This window comes from Archocentrus centrarchus, chromosome 16 (assembly GCF_007364275.1).
Source record: "Archocentrus centrarchus isolate MPI-CPG fArcCen1 chromosome 16, fArcCen1, whole genome shotgun sequence".
Lineage (NCBI taxonomy): Eukaryota > Metazoa > Chordata > Actinopteri > Cichliformes > Cichlidae > Archocentrus > Archocentrus centrarchus.
In genome coordinates this window covers 5,929,408-5,951,613 of record NC_044361.1, presented here as the reverse complement: position 1 = coordinate 5,951,613, position 22,206 = coordinate 5,929,408, and the positions used below count along the sequence as shown (strand labels likewise).

The window sequence follows — 22,206 nt, the reverse complement described above, 5'->3', positions numbered from 1 at the left end:
CACATCCAGAGGGAACAAAGAAATATTTATGGAAACTGAAAAGTCCCATTTTTCAAACCCTTTTTTCTTATTCCAATTATACAAACAGTTCTTTAGTTTTTATTTCTTTGAGTGACAGTCCTGGGCTCTCCCTTGAATTTCAGAGGCAAGTGGGGTAGTTACAAGGAGGAGCACCAAGGCCAGTCAAACCTCTAGCAGCCATAAATTAATCAAACACCAGTTAGAGGGGAGAGTGTAAAATACAGGGGCTGTGATGACTGATGACTTTTTAAGGAGGACCCAGGGATGAGGTGGAAGAGAAACACACCTCCAACCAGGACAGAAGACAGAAGCACTCACAGGGCAGGGCTGGAAATTTCCTGCAGCCACCAAACAAACTGGTGGATTTTGTCCGTAGCTGGTTTCTCTTCTCTACGAGCTACCCTGACACATAAACAATCATTCATGGGTCTTATTCGATTCTGAAACTCATCAATCATATTCGGCTAGTTCAAGCATTGGGTGTATTTTGGAATCCAGCCACTGTATTCGGCACATGAAAAAGTTTACACACGCACACATAAAGTAAGACGTGGCTTGCTAGATCTCAGGCGTTCATGAATAAAATATAGGCCCATAAAGGCAGCATGAACAATGGAAATATTATCCTCAACTGCATAAATGCACAGCCGACCACAGAGTATTCTCACAGGGAGCTCATTCCTCTTATCTCTGACGGCTCGCCGGCGATTGCCGGCCACTGCATGTGGAGACACATACCGCTAACGAGGGGGAAATCCCCCCTCGTTCACTCAAGATTGATGCAGAAAATTTACCCAGCAGACATTCCTCTGAGCCGAAATGAAAGAGGTGCCTGGTTCACCAGCATTCCTGTTTGGCCGCACATTCCTTTACCATCCTAACAACAGTGTGAATGCAGCCATGGAGCTGCAGCTTCATGGGGTAAACTTCCACAAAACGTCTTATGTTCTTAGTCCAACAAGGTTTTACCTGGTAGGTTTTTAACTTGGAGCTAACAGATTAAATTACCTGATAAAATCACATGAAGATGGTGGGCAAAGTGAAGGAACAGCATATTACCGTCCTACATCAATAACACTGAAATGCTTCTGAGCAAAGTAGAAAGCCAAAAGGTGTACATAAATCCAACTATCTAAAACATTTTAGATAGAAAATTAAAATTAGAAACAAGGATACATGCAAAGGACAATAATTGATAGGTCATAAAACAAAGTAAATAAAAAGGAATTCCTTCTTTCTTAAAAAATATAGACAGAAATCATGATTATAAATGCAACAAAAGAAAGAAGATAAATTAATTAAACAATAAAGTGATAGCATATTTAGGCTTATCTAATTTCACTGTCAAGCCATCTATTAAAAATGAGGATATGATGTATCCTCACAAAACCCAAACAGTTACAGAACCCAAACTACTGAGCTGGGCCTGGAATCAGCAGCATGACTCTCAATACTGACATGAATTATTAATTCGATGCATTTATCACTCTTCCGACCAGCTCGTCGATAGCCTCCATTATGGCGGGTGTGTATACATTACAGAGTGTATAGTGTGTCAGAAACTTCCCGCATACAGGCCACTGGATGGCGGGAAGAGAGGAAGACACAGAAAGAGAGGAAAAAGGGTGATGGACAGGAATGACAGCAGAAAGCATTAGCTTGAGGAGGCACAGTCAAGATTTCAGAGGTATAAAGAGTAAAAGAATGTGAGACAATGATATTTTGACAGGTGATTTCAATTGCAGACTGGAATGGAAGTCTTAAGAGAGAGCTACAAGGTTACATGCCAGAGTGGAAAGACAATGACCTCCACATATATGATATGATATGATATGATATGATATATGATATGATATGATATGATATCACCACAGTGCAGTCAAATGAAACAAAGAAAGAATGAATTTGACTTAAATGAACTTATTAAAAGTGACTTTTAATTAGACTAATACTCCTGTATGAAACTATGGATAAAAGTAACAATAAGGCTGCAGTGGTTTTAGTTTTCTTTTTTTTTTTTTTTTTTTTTTTTTTACATTTTTAGATTGTGTTAACAGTTCAAATAGACATTAAACTAATGGGAACCATAAAATGTTGTTGTTGTTATAAACAATCAGGACTTCTACTGTACAGCAGAAGGCTAATACTGTATGTTAATGTAAGACAAAACAATTACTGAAAGATTATTTAGTCAAGTTTAAACCCCTGCACAGCACTGAATCAGCACTTTTAAGAGTTTTTAATAACATCTTTTTAGCTACTGATTCAGGTGATTGTGTTGTTCTTGTTCTTTTAGATGTAACTGCTGCCTTTAGACACAGTTGACCATAAAATTTTAATCTCTCATCTAGAGCAGTGGGCGGGAATCAGGGGCACAGCCCTGAGTTGGTTTCAGTTGTACTTGTCAAGTAGGAGTTTCTGCGTTGGTCTTGGTGAATTTGTATCCTCCCCTGCTCAACTTGTGTATGGGGTACCACAGGGCTCGGTTCTAGGTCCACTCCTTTTTTCTCTATATCTATTACCGCTGGGCCACATACTTAGAAAACATGGTATCTCTTTCCACTGCTATGCAGACGACAGCCAGATATATGTGCCTCTTAAAAGGAAAGACTCCTACTCTGTGGCACAATTACTTAAATGTTTAGGTGACATTAATGCATGGTTGGATCTAAATTTCCTAAGTTTCAATGAGAAAAAAACAGAGGTGATAGTTTTTGGTAACAACTCTGTGACCCCTCTGGTAGATCTGGGCTCTCTGGCACAGTATCTCAAGCCAACAATAACATACTTAGGAGTAAAAATAGATCCTGACATGAAGCTTGACAGCCACATAAATGCAGTAGTCAAGTCAAGCTTTTTTCACCTGACGCAACTGGCCAAAAAGCCAATTCTCCAAAGGTGAGACTTTGAAACAGTAATCCACGCCTTTGTTACTGCTCAGCTGGATTACTGTAATGCACTTTATATGGGGCTTAGAGGGTCTGCTATTGCTCGCCTTCAACTGGTGCAGAATGCTGCTGGGCAGCTTTTAACTGGTGCCTGCAAACATGAGCACATTTCACCTGTTTTAGCTTAACTTCACTGGCTACCCCTTTGTTTTAGGATCCATTTTAAAATTCTTTTATTTGCTTTTAAATGTCTAAATGGTCTTGTCCCACCTTATCTCTCTGAGCTACTTCACTCTTACATTCCCACTCGGTCACTCAGGTCGGCAGACCAGCTGCTTCTGACGGTGCCTAAAACCAGGGTTAAGCTCAGAGGGGACCGGACTTTTTGCCGTGGCAGCACCAAATCTCTGGGACGATCTGCCACTGCATATTAGACAGGCCTCACACTTTAAATCACTTTTAAAAACTCACCTTTTTTCTTTGGCTTTTAACGCTAAGTAAACACCGAGTCTGTGAGCTGTGTTATTTTTTGTATTTTTTTTTTTAATGCATTTCTCGGGTATTTTAATGCATTTTATTGAGTTGTTTTATGTATATTATTGTTCTATTGTACAGCACTTTGGACCCTGTGGGTGATTTTAAAGCGCTTTATAAATAAACCTGAATTGGATTGGAAATTGCAGGTATTATCGCCGAGTTTCCGACACCCTTATTAATGACTAAAATTTTCTGTGTCCTGTTGGAACATGAGATAATCTCATGTGAAACTAAATCACTCAGCAGTCAGTCCTACATAGATCATTGAAGCATCACAGTTAGTTAAATTTAGCCCCAGGACCTCTAAAAACCGCTAAAGATGTTGCACAATGCTGAAAACTCATCAAAAATCTTAATAAATAGCGGTGCTCGCTAGCAATATGTAATAGAGATCCGTTCTGGGAGCTGAAGTAGAGAAAAAAATAACAGATGAAATTCTCAGCACAGCAGCACAACACAAACACGGCAGAGAGCGGTGAAGGCGTGGAAAAACGTGTCAGCGATGATCCACTTAGTGTTAAAGGGAATCCGTCGCAATGACGGAGAACTTTTTAGAATCTGAGGGTTTCTTAACTATTGATCCACACTCCAGTCCAGGTCCAGTAGGTAATGCAGCTCTAAGCTGGTTTGCCCACCGCCATTAAACCCACAAGAAGACGACGGACGAGAACTTAAATGCTGCTAATGTGCGTGAAACGAGACACATTAGCTGCAGGTTTTAAACGGAGTATTTTTTATAATTGAATTATTCGAGTTACTCAAGGAATCGTTGCAGCCCTAGTTCTTATCTATATCAGATATGATATCATCATGCTACCTAGCAACCACCTAGCAAAAGGATAAAAATTATTACCTGTTAGCATTTTAGAATATATAACAATTTAGATTATATAATTTTAATTTCATGAAAACAACATCTCATATATATTCACAAAAGATGAATTATACATGACATATTATAATATCATCATGTTACCAAACAACCATAAATGGTATTTTAAAACCAGTACAGCAGGAAGAGTAAAGAGTTCATGACATGTATGTCATTTCAGTAACCTACCCTCTCTATGGTCCAGATTTTTTTTCTTTGATGTTTGTGATAAATGTACTGAAATTACCTGCTGATTTTTTTACCTCTATACAGCATGCCCAAAACCACTGCTGTTGATGTATGATCACAATAAGTTCTGCTGAATAAATGGTTAAGGTCGTAGACATTCAACAGACCCACAAATTAACATTTAAGGCAGACATGTTTAGATCAGGCACCCCTGATTGCTTATCCTGGCAAGAATCAAGACAGCCCAAGCTGAACACAATTTATCTGGGTTAAAATGGCAATTAGAATTTCAACAAGCTCATTCATTTCTGCTTATTAACCTCTAACAATCTCTCAGAACTCTGGAAGTTAATTTGCATTAAATTAAGGTATTGTTAGTGCACACTGTCGGACAGAGAAAGCGGCTCTGATCACACAAAGCCAAACAGTGACGTACTGAAAGCTTTTACAGCTAATGAAGAGATGATGTCACCTAGCCCTGCTATGTTAATGAGAAGCTAATGGAAGGTGGAAGCGATGACCGCCAAGGCAAGATTTAGAATAAACAGTAGGGGAAAGCAACCATCACTTTGTCTCACAAACACATATGTACAATATCACAGTGACACTAATACTGCTCCACCCTCCAATACCTCACAGTTAAACAAAGGGAGAGACAAAATCTGAACAGCTGCTTTGTTTTAAAATCCACTTTACGCAGACCTCAGCTGCACATGCAAGTATGTCTCTTTTAAAGCACACGCATTTAGATTAATGCCTCCTCCTGCCCAAACGTTAACAATCACAACTAAATGGCCAACATGTTCTCATTTCATGGTGACAAATACTGCAGTTCTGTCAGCCACTGGTGTCACATTGACACAAATATTCGTGATATTAGTTAAAACCTCTCTTTTAAGTTGCAAAAAGCGAGCAGTAAAAGGCTGGAGGGCATGCAGTGGAATACGTTTTCCAGTCAGAAAGCCATAGTTCATGTTTTGTTTGGACCTTCAAGTGTTTTTGCTTTTTGTTTTTCCTTTCTTTTGCTTGCTTGCACATTTTTGGGGGAAGGGCTACGTTGTCTTTCATTTCCAAAACTACGTGGAGGGTAGAATTAGATTCAGGCAAACACACACCTCCTCACAACATGAGCCTGGCAGGTTGAAAAATGATACTCAACCAACATGTAGAATGACCAGTGGGGAAGCTCGTGGACCCATCCCAATATCACCCAGTCCTGGTTTAGTAGGAAAATGAAGCAAGAATACACCTTGTGCGTACCTGAGTGACATCACCAGCTTTGACAAAACATCAGTATTTGATGGGAGTGAGAACAGGCTGAAATGCCAAACCCCCAACATATACTCTCACTCAAATCAAATTGTAACCGTACCCCTGAAACCAAGTCTGAACCCTCCAACACCCTTTAAAGGTGCCAAAAAGTGAACACTGGCCAAAATGTTCTCACCTTCCACAAGTAACCTCATGAGATCTAATAGTTCAATTGGTCCTTTCTCTCTCTCTCTCGCTCTCACACACACACACACACACACACACGGTGATGATGTGTTAGTGTAGATTTACAGTGTGACATTACAGGGCTATATTTTGGAGATTTATAGACTTCCTCTGTTTAGGTGATTAGCTGCATACTCACACCCACTTTAAACAGATATGGCATGGTGCTGATACTTTTGTTCCCAAACACATATGCTCCCTCTCTTTCTTGTGTGAGTTTGGGTTCAAGGTGATACAAAAGTGCAGAAAAACAGAGGGAAATATGAACTAAATCTGCTAAGCCAATCACAGTAAGTAAAGGCACCCACTCCTAAAGTTTCTTGTACCCATCCTTCCAGGAAGTTTCTACAGTACCATGAGGTCAAATAGGATGTCTTGCTTTGTGTATGCCCCACATGCCTGAGGGTCTCCTCTCAGAGGTGTCCCAAACAGATGCTGAACTACCTCAGCTAGCTCATTTCAATAATAGCTTCCTACCTCTGTGATATAGGCATATGGGGTTACATCAGACAGGCTGGGGACTTAAGGCCCCAAGCAAAACTCAGTGTGTGTGTGTGTGTGTGTGTGTGTGTGTGTGTGTGTGTGTGTGTGTGTGTGTGTGTGTGTGTGTGTGTGTGTCTGACCTGGGTGTAAGTGGCATCCATTAGTGTGTCAAGGTTCTGCAGGGGTGCTGGGGTTTTGTCTTTGAACCGAGTCAGTAGGCGGCGCTGGATGGCTCTGAACTGGACTGCTCGCTCCGACAGCAGGTCCTGATATTTCTGAGCGCTGACACGCAGCTAAAAAACAAAGACAAAGCAACATATAATCAATACACAAATTGTGGTTTCAATTTAAATTAAATAAACAAACAACATCATAACCTAATTAACTGATATTTAACTGCTTTTTTTTTTTTTTTTTTTTGTCTGACCCACGACAACGGTGTATTTACAGCTATGGCTGCCCTCTGAACTGAAATACTAAAATCTGTAACACCAATGTGTTTGTACCTGGAAGTGATTGTCTACGGACAGGAAGTACTCCTCCAGTGGGAGAGGTCCACTGAAACTTTTCTTGAAATCCTTGATTCCCACTTTGGAGAAATGCTGATCAAACCTGTGGACCAGCTCCTTCACCACCAACCACATGTCTTCAAAACTGTCGCTCTGAATTCTGTAACGCTCTGACAAACAAACACACACACACACACACACACACACACACACACACACACACACACACACACACACACACACACACACACACACATAAAAGATTACATTCTAATATGGAAAATATAATTAATGACATTGATTGCTAAAACTATCTGAACTGCAAATAGCAATTGTAGAACAGCCACCACGATGGCTCACTTTTGCCACAGTGAAGTAGTGGTTAGCATTGTTACCTCACAGAAAGAAGGTTCCTGGTCAGGGTTCTCAAGCTTCTTCTCACAACCCAAAGACCTGCATGTTAGGGTGCCACAACCCTGATTTCTTTTAATTCAACAGGTATTTCAAAACTTCAAGAAATTCAAAGAGGCATAATTTACTATCACAAATAATTGAGAACCATCAAAGCAAATCAGTAGGTGAAGACAGGCTTTGGGAAAGACATCTGGTAAAAAGATTAGACGCCTGGAGCAGGGCTGTATTAGAAACAGATAATTCACAAGGCTGGTTTTAATCTTACAATTAAACAGCCCTAATGGAGACAAAAGATGCATCTTATCCAAATCTCGTTCATTATGCAGTGCAGTTGTTAGACTTACGGGAGGTCTTGGAGGCTAGCACAGAAACCTTGGCTCCAGACAGAAACTGGAAAGCTAAACCATTCCCATCCTTATCTTCTGATTTTGCTGAAAACTCTGCAGAGAGAGACAGAAAAACACAAAGCAGTGTGATGAGACAGATAGGACAGACTATCATGATACAGGACGCCAACAAAGGTGAACAAGATACAGTCACATATACAGACGCACAATAAGCTTACACAAATCTCTCTCCACACAAAAACACTAAACACTGAGTGTGAGTTTAGACGTCAGAGCTGCTGACTGTGGCCGATTGTCAGATAACTGGGAAGCAGAACAGAGGTTCCCAGAGCTCAGACATACTCGCACACACGGAATCACAAATAAACATGCATAAACAGAATCGTATACACAACCATACACCAATATATAACCGTTGATTATTCATATAAATGTATACACATTCACACAGCTACAAGTCTCTCTCATTAACTTCACTGGCTTTCCATTCAAGCTTACATCAACTGGCTCTGTGCAACACACTTATGTAGCTACGTCATTGACTTTCAGCTATTACGAATCATTAACTGCACGATGCAGTCAATTCAGAAGAACTAAACAGACACGTACAGTAATGCCTTAATAAAATATATTGTTTAATCACTGACATCAGACTGATTTGTGCCTTACATATCATTCTTCCCCTATTTATTACTTATACCTAGAACTAGGCTTTTGGTGTGGGTTCACATGTGCAACAGGCACTCTGAACAAATACACGCTAATATCAATTTTGCAAACTGATCTCCACAGACAAAAGCTTAAACAGAACAGTGTGTTCTGGTTTCTGGAACACACTGTTCTGTTTAAAATGCAGAACCTTGATTGTTTGGGAAAATGAGAGCAGCATCAGCAGATCAGCACTGAGTTATGAATATGAGTGAATGTGTTCGTTACCTCGGAAAATGGAGCTGAGGTCAACTGGTGGCTGGTTGGTGTCCACAGTTATCTTAAACTTGGTAGCTTTGCCTGGAGGACAAGCTACACATACCAGCGACAGTGGAAGATTGAACCTGGACTGGAGAACCTTGGGAACTCCTGCAAATAAGAACCATCACTATATTCAGAAAAGGTTCCACAAAAGGTAGAAAGTTAATTATTGATTAATTCTTCATTGCTTTATCTTAATCTTAAATCTTCAGTCTCTCCTCCTGTTGCTACCTTCCAGAAATAAAACCTTAAAATTAGAGCCTACTTCCTCAAATGAGGCCTCCACTTTGCTTTTTGCCTTTTGCCTTGGGTCAAAGATCTGAGAGGGAAGTTTTGCTGGGGGGGGATTTTGACAAGGAAAAAAAAAAGGAAGTGAGGAGGTGAGTTAAGGCCAACTACAACTATGTTTAGAGCGCATGGAGTGCTGAGCTTGGCAGAAATGTACACTTAGCTAGAATAACAGTGCAAGGGAAAGGAGGGATGGAGGAAAACAGTTGTTAGGACGAGGAGATGGAGCGAGGTAACCAGAGGAGAGGAGGTGAGCTAATGACAGGAGAGTTGAGCAGAAAAACAAGTGGAAATAAACCAACAGGAGAGAAAAAGACTGGAAGGAAAATAATATGAGCAGGGATGGTTTAATTAGGGAAAGTTCTAGGTTATTACAGATAGTAATAATTACCCACAACTACTGTGCACCTTTTCCTCCCAGACAAGCAATTATTATGTGATTATGTGAAAAATTCAATTTGGTTTGAATGTGTGCACTGAGGCAGAGAGAGAAGAAGGGAAGAGGTAAAGCCAAAGAAAACAGTAGGAAACAGGTGGAAAAGGAAGATGGAGAGAGAGAAAAAGTAGGAGATTTTAAAGAGCAAGACCGGCTGAGGCCTGCTTTGTTCTCTCCTCACTCAGTTAAATTCTCATTGACCCTTCGTTCTGGATGGCTGAATAGTTAAACAACACATCACTTCCTACAAACACAACAAAGAGGGTTAGATACACACGTTGTCAAAGTGAATATGCTGCAGATTGGCTAAATATAAAAATCAAATGTGCAAATCTCACTCTAAATGCAAACTATTCTCGGTGCTGTTTGGTCATGTTAGCAGTTATGATGCATTGATCCATTTTTTACTTTTTCACCATCCAGTTAACTCAGACATGTTTGACGTTCAATTCCATCACAATCAGTCAAACACAGCATGAACGTTAATTATGATCATCTGATAGAGAAAAGATCAGATTCAGATCTCTCTCCACTAAAATACCAAAATTTCACATTTTGATTCTTTAAAAAAAAACAAAAAAAACAAGTAGATCTTTTTTTTGTGTGTGTTTCTGCATTCAGGCCTATTAAATAAACCCCCAGAATTTTTTTCAAATATATAACAGATGACCACTGTGTTTTAAAGTAACATTGATGATAATCAGGGCAGACATGATGTATGCTGTGATGGATTGGCTGACTCAGGCAAGTTTCAAGTGTTTCCAAGTTGAATTTCACAACATACTGAAATGAATGAAAGCACTGGCTGCCTGAAAGGAAGGAAAAACATTTAAAAATCAAAAACACTAAGGTATCAAGTAAAGGTCGTTACAGCTTTGGAAAACGATCCCTACTAAGGTAAAGTTTATAACATATATAGTGAATGGTGAATGTAGCCACTTAAATCCTTTTATTATGTGTTCTGATGGTATTTTTTTTTTTACCCTCATGGTCCGTCCTTCCTAATACTGTACCTTACTAAGGAACGTTTTATGTTTAGAACACATTTAAAACACTGTTTTCTGAGTCAGGCTGGTTTTGTTGATTTTATCATTCAAACAAGAAACTTTATCCGCTAATATGGAATGGGAACCAGAGAGGAGGAGGAAGTATAAACACATATAAAAGTTCAAGTAAGAGTTACAGGTAGGGAAAATGACAAAGAAAGGACAAAGAAATGGAGATAAATCAGAGGAAAAGAATGCTGACAAAGTAACAGAAAGGGAAAAGAGAGGTGGGCATAGATAGGGCATTTCAGATCATCAAACAGATTTTAATATCAAATATAACCTAAACAAATACAAAATTCAGTTTTTAAATAATGATTTCATTTATTAAGGGAAAATAGCTATCCAAACCTACCTGGCCCTATGTGAACAAGTAATTGCCTCCTAAACCTAATAACTGTTTGCGCCACCCTTGGCAGCAAGAACTGCAATCAAGTGCTTCCCATAACAGGCAGTGAGTCTTTCACATTACTGTGGAGGAATTCTGGTCCACTCTGCTTTGCAGAATTGTTTTACTTCAGCAACATTGGAGGGTTTTTAAGCATGAATGGCCTGTTTAAGGTCATGCCAAAGCATCTCAATCCGGCCACTCCAAAAACCATTGAAGTAAATGGTAAATGGACTAGTTCTTATATAGCGCTTTTCTACTCAATCAGAGCACTCAAAGGGTTTTTTTTTTTTGTTTTTTTTGAGCCATTCAGAGGTGGACATTCTGGTTTGTTTTGGATCATTGTCTTGTTGCATAATCCAAGTATGCTTGAGCTTCAGGACACAAACTGATGGCTCCTTCAGGATTTTCTGGTGGAGAGCAAAATTATCAATTCCATCAATTCCATCAAATTGTTCAGCTCCTGAAGCAGCCTCACACCATCACGCTACCACCACCATGTTTGACTGTTGATATGATGTTCCACAGAATACTTCCCCAAAATACTTGCGAAGTATCAAAGTGTTTTGGGACAAATGTGAGACAAGCCATTGTGTTCTTTTTGGTCAGCAGTGCTTTTCACCTTGGAACTCTCCCATGGATGCCATTTTTGCAGAGTTTCCTTCTTATTGTTGAATCATGAACTCTGACCTTAAATGACAAAAGTGAGGCCTGCAGCTCTTCAAATGTTGTTCTGAGATCTTTTGTGATCTCCTGGATGAGTTATCAAGTTGTCGCTCTTTGAGTAATTTCGGTAGAGTGGCCACTCCTGGGAAGGTTCACCACTGTTCCGAGTTTTCTCTATTTGTGGATATTGGCTCTCACTGTGGCTCGCTGGGGTCCCAAAAGCTTAGAAATGGCTTTGTCACTCTTTCCACACTGATAGAGGTCAGTTTTTTTTCCCTCATCTGTTCTTGAGTTTCTTTGGGTCGTGGCACGATGTGTTACTTTTGAGATCGTTTAGCCTTCTTCACTTTGTCAGACAGGTTCTATTTAAGCGATTTTGTGATTCAACAGGTCTGGCAATAACTGGGCCTGTATTTGGCTTATGAAATTCAACTCATCTTTCCAAAAAATGTGGTTAATCACAGTTAATTCATTATTTAACAAGCACATAGATTTACCCACATGGTGACTATGTGGGTCTGTACGTTTGTGTGTGTGTGTGTGTGTGTGTGTGTGTGCTGCATTACAATAATTTAACTTCACAGTATTGCTTTTCTGTTGTGCGTTTACTGTATTTGTCTTTACAATAACACAGGAATAATTAAAAATGTTAATGATAAGAAACTCGGACTTGGGACTTCTAGCAACAAAAGTGTATTTTTAAATTACTACACTTGTGTGGGAGACACAACAGATATGGGTAAGAAATCAAAAAGGAATCCAATGTTAGATATTAATATAATTTAGTTATAAGAAGCCAACATCGTTGTGTGGTCTCAGCATGAATGCGGCTGTACTTTTTTACAAAGTTGTAATTTTGTCTCATCACTGTTACAATATCCCCTCATCTATGACTGCGCTCTCTTTGTCGTTTTTTGCAGATGGACATCATCATGTCTTTGCTAAAGTCATACTCTGAGACATGTGAACTAAATGCTGCAACAACAAATCATCGATTTATCAAAAAAGAAATCGCAGCATTCCTCGTTTTTAGACAGTTTTGATGTTGAGCACGAGCATGATGTTGACAGCAGAAAGAAAAGGAGCAGATTGTTGTTGTTTGAGGGGATGCTTGAATTCAGAAACTGGAACTGAGGCCTACAGTGAGACCAAAGCCAAAGAATAAGTGGCTAAACACAATTTCCCAACTACAGTAAACTGAGGTTTCCATGTTTTTCCTACAGATGCTTTAATCCATCCACTGCCTCTCCTGACTCTTTCTTAAGATGCTGCTATTTTGGGGATGTTTAAATTTTAAAATTTCAAAGTGTAGGTTATTTGAATTTCATACATTGTGACCTCTGACCCATAACTTCCTTTCTGATAACTGCTTCTATTGCCAAGTGTTAAACACTTAAAATCACAACTGACCACCACTACTGTTGTACTTGTACTGTAATCCGAGAAGACTGATTCCAATAGATGTAAACTATATGCGTGCCTCTGTGGTATGTTAGAGACAGAAAGGAAGAGAGAAGGGGAAAAAGAGAGAGAGAGAGGCCAGGGCATTTATTTAAATAGAAGACCACTGAACAGGATCAGGTTCTTGCCACAGCGGCAGTGATGTCACCCACGTGTCTGTGTCTATATGCATGTTTCGGAGATGTGTGTGCTTCTGAATCTGTTCTGCATTTAATGCACATATGCTCATTCTTAACTCATGTGTGGACCAGAGGAGAAACGATGAATATAAAACATCACAGCACAGGCTGGTCTTCTCCAAATCATGTTCATATGCAGCTGTAGCTAACCTGCATTAAATGACTGGGACATCCAGGTGAGTTCCTATTGCCTGTCTTGTAGTGTATTAGTAATCTGACATTTATATTCTACATAAATCTATACACTGCTCTTTAATAATGCCTGAGGTTTTACAAACTACCGATGCTTTTTTCACCAATAGATCATTTTTTGATGTTACACCGCAGTTTGTATGAAATGCAACAATTGAAGTTAACTAGGGCTGCCCCTGACTCGGGATGGGTGCGTTAACTCAGATTTAGTACCTGGGACCAGCGCATCAACCTTGATGGTGGGGCTGCTATTTTGTAGCTCATCACATTCAAAAGAATTTTGTGCAGCCTTCTAGGCAGCACACAAAACTTTCACCCAACTTTGGTTCTAAAGGCTCTGCAGAATTTTCATATTTCCGTCTGTTACATCCAATAAAACAAAACAAAACAAAAAAAAAAGTTTAATATGTGCATTACATGTTTTGGGATGATGCACAATAGCTGTACATAAATATAAAGCATTTTATACACTCAGATCTAATTATAATACAAATGCATATTGAAGTTAAGCACTTAAGGTTAGGTTGAGGATCTGGGGCATTTTTTATCATCTCACATTCTCCCACAGGCCTGTCAGATGGACTCCACTACCCCTGCACCAACACCACCTCTCATAACCAACAGGTGCACTAAATTCTTTAATTAATTTGATTGATTAACTTTTTTTCCAAATTAGCTGAAAAAAGAAAAGAAAAAAAGATTGGTCCTCCAAAAACACCCCTTGGGGTACACATATTCCTGTGCAAGAATCACTGGTCTAGGGAATCCATCATATCACTAAATATCCTCACACAAATAGCCATACAAACATCTGTGGGTGTACTACTGCAGGGCCACTACAGATTATAGGGCATCTAATTCTGTATCAAAGCACACAAACTCAGCAAAGACAAACAAACTAAAATAAATGTCGGCTGACAACTAGGAACACTACTGATGGAATGCATGTGTGTGCTGCAAGTCAGCACACTTTACGTTTGTATGTGTGAGACAGATGATATTTCTGTGTAAACTGCACAGAGTTTAAAAGAATAAATAGATATAAAGGGATATTTACATTTTCTATAAAGTGGGAAAATGTGTGTCTGTGTGTGTTTTTGTGTATTTGAGTTAGAGTGTGTGTACAGACTCTTGCCAAGTATCACATAACGGGAACATAAACAGTAGGCAGCAGGCTCTTCCTGTATATACAGCTCTGAATCTATGTGTGTATGTGTGTGTTTGGAAAGTCTATACTGTAGTTTTGATAATCTGTGCATTTCTGTAAGTGTAGAAGTGTACATGAACATGGGTGTGATCTCAATGGAGCATATATATTTATATGTGTATCACTAGAGTACATGTTTGTCTTTTTAATAAAAGACTGAGTGTTTCTACTTGCTCTAGTCTACCAAGCTCTGCGAACACAACACTTACCTTTGGGGTTAAGCTCTGCAGAAATAAAAAGGAAAGAGTTAAATGTTACAAAAGACAAGTCAAAAGGTGAGAGAATGAAATCAGACCAGTAACAAAGAACTGAACAAACTAGACTGAAAGAAAGGGAATTCCCTGACAAAACCTCCATCTTTCTCCATATGGATATAGACAAACCTAAAAAAAATCCCTCTGAAGTGTTTGGTTTGCTGTCCCACACAACTGGAAAGTACAGCTGGAGGAAAAGGCAACTATCTGACTTAGCCATACCGATCGCGGATATGATAAGATGTCCAAATCCAAAATTAAATAGTCTATCATCATGAGGTTTGTGTGGAAATTGGGCTGACAGGAGCAACAGAAAAAGACATCCATTCTTATGACCTGATCAGTAATAACTCATTTAGAAGAAGAAAACTGCGGAAGGCATAAGCTGAACCAGAAGGAGCACTCAATTATGATGCATGAAACAGTTTAGGTTGATAGTTTTACCCTTCAAATTAAAATCTTTCATGGATTTTTTTTTTTTGTGTGTGTGTGTGTGTGTGTGTGTGTGTGTGTGTGTGTGTGTGTGTGTGTGTGTGTGTGTGTGTGTGTGTGTGTGTGTGTGTATGTGTGTGTGTTTTTTTCCATGTGGAGAGTAACTAATTACCCTGGTTTGTACCTCAAAAAGCAACACAAAAATATTTCAAAAAGACTTAGTTTGCAAAACTGCCATGTCCTGTGAAAAGACAGCATCTCTTCTCTGTGCTCCTCAATGCCATATTTTCCCAGCTGCCCGGGGATTTAAAAAGTCAGCCGGCTGCTTCTCTAACCTTTAGCTCACAGCAGTAGAAGTCTGGCAGATTAAACTCTGATATGATTGGTCGAAGAGGATTTCCTGTGAAGGTGAATGAGAAGCAGATGGCAGGTTGCAAGCCAATGAAAAGGCACCGAGGTGCTGAGTCAAAAAGTTCACTTCTTATTAAACTTGATGAAAGTCGCACTTCCTATGGCTGCCTCTCTTTCCTGCAATAACTGCCTCGGTCACCATCGTAACGCTGTCACTTGTTTAGAAAATAATAGTTTTCTAGTTTAAAGAGTTTGAATTTCAAATATATTATTTCATATCAAGTATACAGGACATATTCTGTTAAGGATACAGGGACCAAACAATATATTTGTTCCACTGGTCTGGCTGGATTTTAACCCTTGTCTTTATTGCTTCACTTTTACTAGCTGTGCACTATTGTCTTCAGTCACTGTTTGGTAGGATTTAGGCATCAAAACTATTTAGAAAAAAACAAATATTTAGAGCATAGAGTAAAGAATAAAATCATGGTTTGGGTTAAAATACACACTTCTGCAATGTTAAACATCATTTTTCTTACCGCATTGCCTCTTACCTCATCAACAATTTTAATATTTTACATTCAGTTTTTCTCACAGACGCTTGATATTGCTTAACTTGAAAATGTAACTATGGGTCATAATATTAGCACATCCAAATAATCTAGGGGATTGTTTCCCGGGCGTAAGACCGACTCCAATTCTCCTACATACATAACAATGTTTCTTTTAGTTCTCAGCAGTAATGTTGTTGCAAGCATATTTTTCAACTGTTCTGGCTGACTTGATAATGCAGCTCTGCTATATGGAGTATTATTTAAAAAAATATTATAGCTAAATAACCTATTGGCAGTTTGAGGGCTGATCCACCTCAAATACAGGATCAGCAGAATACCTACAAAATCCCATAATATGTTCATATTGAGCAGTATTATCTAATCCTGAAATGCTAACTCCTGTAATTACTTTGACTGGAATTCAGATTACTACTCCACAGCGCCAACCAAAAGAAAGAAAAACCATAACTTGAGGGGAGAAAAAGAAAAAAACTTAATGGCTAAAATAACATAAAAATGGAAGGAAGAAAAAGAAAGTGAGAAAGACCTAAAAGCACCAAAGTTGAGTGAACAATCCAGTTAAATGTAAGACGTCAAATGGAGCAAGGAGGCTCTCACAGCAACTCCCACACACACACACACACACACACACACAGTAGCCACTTCTGGCCAGCTGCCAGGCAGTGTTCAATCAGTCTTTCATTTTCAAAAATCCCCCTTAAGTGAAACTCGGTCCATTTGCTGCTTTGGTAGAAAAAAAGCCAGTTTAATGTTTCATGGCTGCGAGCCTTTATTATATCAATAATAGCTGAAGAGACTGAGAAGGTATTCTTTGTACAGTTAACATATATAACTGTTTTCACTACTACTTAAGAGTTTTGGAAATAAAACATCTCAGCTTCTGAAATATGCCTTCTTTATATTTTTAACACACCTTTTCTGTATAAACCAGTGTTTTTATTCGGTTTGTTTTCTTCTTAAATTAACAAGGAAGTAAAACATCAGGATTATATTTTCCTGCATCAGCTGACAACGTATTGCTTCTTTTTAAACTGACTTTTGCTAGTCCTTGCAGTGTGAACATGGCTTCTCTGTGGTATAATCTAACATAATGCTTTAGCAAGAGGAAAGGGGATGGCTTTTTAAATGCCATGAATGTCTGCTACCAGCAAATATTCTGAATAAATGTGAAAATGAAAACTCATAATGGGTTCTACAGGCCTTCCATGAATTATTTTGTTAATAATGTCTGAAATTCAGTGACTTGCGTGAATACATTTTTCCGCCAATGAAGGTTTCTACAATGTTTAGTAGAAAGTCGAAGTAGTATATAAGAACAATTATTAATACAGTAATTAATTTAAAGCAAACTAACCCCAAATAAACATCCAAAGAGGAAGGATAAATTGACAATAGAAAACAACAAATCTATTTAGCTTCATTTAGTGCACAGTGTCTGTTGCAGGTCTGCTGACTGCAGAAAGAAAAATTATATCTAATATGCATAATCAGCTATCCAAAAAACCACACCTTTAGTTTACAGATGCAACACATCTCTGGACAGCCCAAAATCACATGCAAAAACATTTTGAAACTCGCAGAACCGCACGGCACAAAAATAATGAAGTATGACTTTTATTTTTGTACAAAAATTCTTAATCCTGCAAAAAACATAAAACTTTAAGTGGGCTTTCATTGACTCATACATCAAATACTTTTTGACCATAAATAACAGGAAAATGCATAGATTTCTGTAAGTAAACTAACACTGACTCACTGTCTTATCCACATGTGGACCAAACACACTTACATGTGTAGTCCCCCCTTGATGCCATCTCTGCCATCTAACTCCAGCTCCATCAAGCCTTTCAAATCCTGCAAATACCCTCTTAGTGGAATAGAAATGCAAACTAGAAATCACTTAGAAAGTTTGTTGTGTTGTTCAAGGTTAATGATAAGTCAGTGATTAAAAATGAATGGTTATTAGCATATACTGTATGCATTAAAATAAAAATACAAAATAAACACACATCATCTTACAACTCGTGAGAAAAATAATTTGTGTTTTCACAATCTCAAGTTATCCTGTAAAAAAAAACTACATTATTTGCTTCCTGGCCTGTGGCTTTGCCTTCCTTTAAATCTGTTATTAAGCTGTTGTAACACGGAGAATGCCAACAAAGAGAGTTAAGAACATGATCTGCTTGGCAGAGGCAACAAGCAACGTCAGCATCAGCTGGGTTAACAAAAGTTCCTCACAAACGGATTTCAGACCTGTAGTCAGAAGAGGAGTGACCCAACAAAAGTACTGCATTGTCCTGGAGACATCAACATACGGAGATGCTGGTCACTCTGGCAAGTTCAGTAAAACAGAAGAAAACAATAAAGGCTGCCAACTAGCTTCCTAGGTTTCCACACGAATTGTCCTAGCAACCAATGAATCATGGTTGGCCGTGTTTTATGGAAAGTATCCACACAGTCACCACTCATCTTTGCCTGTTCGGATGAAAATGGCCATTGTGTATAGGCTAACAATGTACTGTAAATGCCAACTTGACCACTTGATCCTTCTCAAGTGTGTTAGTAAAGCCCACTCTCAAAGTATTACAAAAAAATCAAAGAAGGCCACTAATGAAATTCTTTCTAGATTGTAAAAATTCTTGCCACCTTCAAGCCTCCTTTGAAGGGCTTAAGAAGTCAACAGTCTCCTTAAATGTCAGAGCCTTTGTAGGGCTTAAAGAAGGGCACAGTAGCCTCGGGCTGGGATGATGTTATATGGGTGGGTGGTGTGAAGTCATAATCATCACTCCTGGGTGGGAAAGGAGAAAAAAAAGGAAAGCAACAGAAACAAGGTGATGCATTCCTCCCAACCCAGGACAGCTTTTAGGGGATGAGAAAGGATGAGATGGGACGAGGCATTACCGGAGATTAACACACAACCATGGAGTTACAAGGAATTAAATGGTCATTGTTAAATGACATCATTTTAAATCTTTTATTAAACCTGTCCATCTGGTAGCTGTTTCATCTTTGTTTGCATGTATGTAACTGTTCACAAATGTCACACCTGTCTGGATGTCACTACACTGAATCTCATCTGACTTTTTAATTTGGCACCTCTGTGCTGATTTGCCCGAGCCTCCTTTATAATGAACGAGACAGTCTTTTTTAAGCAGGGAAGAACTGACGTAGGCCTGAATGCGGTATGACTGCTGTGTGCGCGTGTGAATCCTTTTCATAAAAATCGATCTACCTGCATCACTACCATAGCAACAGCAAAAATAACATTTAACTCAAACAGGAAGCATGAACTGTGCTAAACTTAATAATTTAGTAAAAATTGGAAATTGCTAAAATGTGAAAGCTACTGTTGTACTTGGCAGAAAAAGCAGAATTGATTTAGTTTTAGTGATTTACAGATGAAATGACGCCTGGTCATTTATTACAAATGCATTCAATTTAGCTGAAAAGTTGTTTTGGGTTTGTTTTATTTTTTAGGAATAAATCCTGGAATCTTGTTAACAAATACTGTGATTCAGTAATTGTGGTGCTGTCTACTAATCTACTACCCAGACCAGTTTTGAGGTCCACATTCCCCTCAATACTGCCAGCTGTAATTTACACTACATGGCCAAGGGGACCGTTTTTCAAGATTTTAGGTAAAGCTTCTTCGTTCCATTCCCAGGAAATCTTAATGATCCCTGATTTCAGTCCAACACTTGTTGGACTAATGCTGTTGTATATGAATGGGAACAAGTCCTCCAGCCAGGTTTTAAAATCTGGCAGACAGCAGTTTTAATGTACAAGTGTCCTCATACTTTTGAAAAGTGAGCGTGAGAGTCCTGTCCTTTCTCTCAACCCAAGTGTACATACATTTTCTCCTTGTTTGCTCTTCTCCTTTTCACTTGAGCATAACTATCTTACCATCTTATTCTCATTAACTCTTTATGTACCTTACTTATGTTCTCCTTTTTTCTATCCTGTCCCCCAACCTGCAATAACCCTTTTCTAATTCTACTCACAATCCACTGGGTCTCCTTCCAAAACCCCCAAATTAGTTCCCTACATATTCTCCCCAACCTGGTTGGCTACTAAGATCCACTGAAATACTCCAGACTCCTTATTTTCGCTATTTTTAGCATCACAATAAAGTTTAACAAAAAAGAAACACTTCCAGATATTTCCAGACATTTCACATTAAATGTGCTTCTGGGGCGGATAGACTGTTCCACCAACAGAGGCCTGCCAAACTAAATGTAATCCAAGGGAAACAATAGCAAGAAAACAGTTTTTTTTTTTTTTTATGACCTGATTTCTGAACAAATACTGAAATAAATCTTTTCTTTCTTTTTTTTTTTTAAAGGAGGTCTGTGACATTTGAAATAAAGAGTGGTTTTGTTGGTTTGCAAGGGGGAAAGTAATATCTTCCAAAAATATTGCAGGGCCTAGAAACAGATGCCTGGAGGCAGCAGGAGGATGAACTGGGCTTGTCTGGAAAGTGCCCAGATGTCATTACCTCAAGTCAGCACGCTGTTAGTAGCTGGTGTTCAGCACTGTCACACAACGCTGGATGTTGCGTTATAGACCATAATGGTAATGCTGGAACAGATTGATAGATTCAACTCCATTGCAGGAAAGCAAAGTGAAAAGCCAAGTGGGAATAACACTTGGCTTTTCACTCTGCTTTGCGTCCCTGTGCAAATTTGTGCTGCTCTTTGTAGCTAGTGTTAAGTCGGTGGCCAAGCCTATTATTTCAGTTCATTTCTGTCTCTGTGAGTTTGTGAGGGTCCACTTGGGTCTGAGTGCAGTAAATTTTATCATCAGATGGTGATCAAGGCTCCACGCTGGAGCCCAACCAATACAGGATTTTTAAATGATTTATAAATCAGATATTTTTTCTTTAAGGAAACAAACAGATTTCACTAACAATTGTTATATGTAGTTATTTATGAGTCCCTTCAAATATAACAGGTTAAAAATAAATGTATCTTATGGTCACAGCAGGTTGTGGATTACTCTCTTCTTCTTGTGACCACTTGGACCCATCCGCTATACTACTCTACAATGCATCAACTGTGAATACCTCATTCAGAAAATGAAGACTGAAATTTGCAGCTAAATTAAGTATTTTTGCACAGCAAAGCCTGATTATAACTATTCATCCAGCCATCCATTTTCTTCCGCTAATCTGGGGCCAGGTCACTGGGGCCGCAGCCTAAGCAGAGAAACTTCCTCTACAGAAGACTTGTCAGTGGGATTAAGGAGGTCCTCAAAGTATTCCTTCCAATACCCAACTATATCCTCAGTTGAAGTCAGCAGCCCCACCCGCACAATACATCGTGTGAGTAGAGCACCATCCCCTCCTGAGTTGCCTGACGGTTTGCCAGAATGGCTTTGAGGCAGTCCACAAGTCTTTTTCCATGGCCCCACTGAACTCCTCCCATACCCGAGTTTTTGCTTCAGCTATCGCCCGAGCCGTGTTCCGCTTGGCCTGCTGGTACCCCTCAGCTGCCTCTGAAGATTCCTTCTTCAGTTTGATGGCTCCCTTCACCTTCAGTGAAGACCATCTGGTTTGGGGATTACCACCACAACAGGCACCAACCACCTTGCAGCCACAGCTCCGTGTGGTGGCCTCAGTAATGGAGGTACAGAACATGGTCCATTAATGTCCTCAGCCTCCCTCAGAATGCTGTCAAAGTTCTGCTGTAGGTGGGAGTTGAAGATCTCACGGACTGGGGCTTCTGTTCCCAGTTCAGCCTCACTATAAGTTTAGATGCACTAGGTCTGTCCAGCATCCTCCCCTGTCACCTAATCTAACCAACTACCAGGTGGCTGACAGCTCAGCTCCCCTCTTCACCTGAGTGTCCAGAGCATACGGCCACAGATCTGATGATATGATTACGACCTGCAACCTAGGGTGCTCTGGTGCCATGTGCACTTATGGACATCGTTATGTTCAAACATGGTGTTTGTCATGGACAAACTGTGGTTTGCACAGAAGTCCAATAACAGAACACCACTCAAGTT

The 22,206-nt window shown here is 39.3% G+C and overlaps 1 protein-coding gene across 3 annotated transcripts in view; it reads right to left on the bottom strand.

Annotated features, from left to right (window-relative positions):
• Positions 1–22,206, bottom strand: part of bbs9 (Bardet-Biedl syndrome 9) — a 182,720-nt gene that overhangs the window by 117,549 nt on the left and 42,965 nt on the right. For 2 of the 3 annotated variants that reach the window (XM_030749748.1, XM_030749747.1), the window contains exons 15-19: positions 14,798–14,812; positions 8,693–8,833; positions 7,754–7,849; positions 6,993–7,165; positions 6,627–6,779 (exon numbers count right to left, since the gene is read on the bottom strand). In XM_030749748.1, coding sequence (XP_030605608.1) covers positions 6,627–6,779; positions 6,993–7,165; positions 7,754–7,849; positions 8,693–8,833; positions 14,798–14,812 — 578 coding nt within the window. The remainder of the gene's footprint in view (positions 1–6,626; positions 6,780–6,992; positions 7,166–7,753; positions 7,850–8,692; positions 8,834–14,797; positions 14,813–22,206) is intronic. The other variant, XM_030749749.1, reaches the window with a different exon arrangement.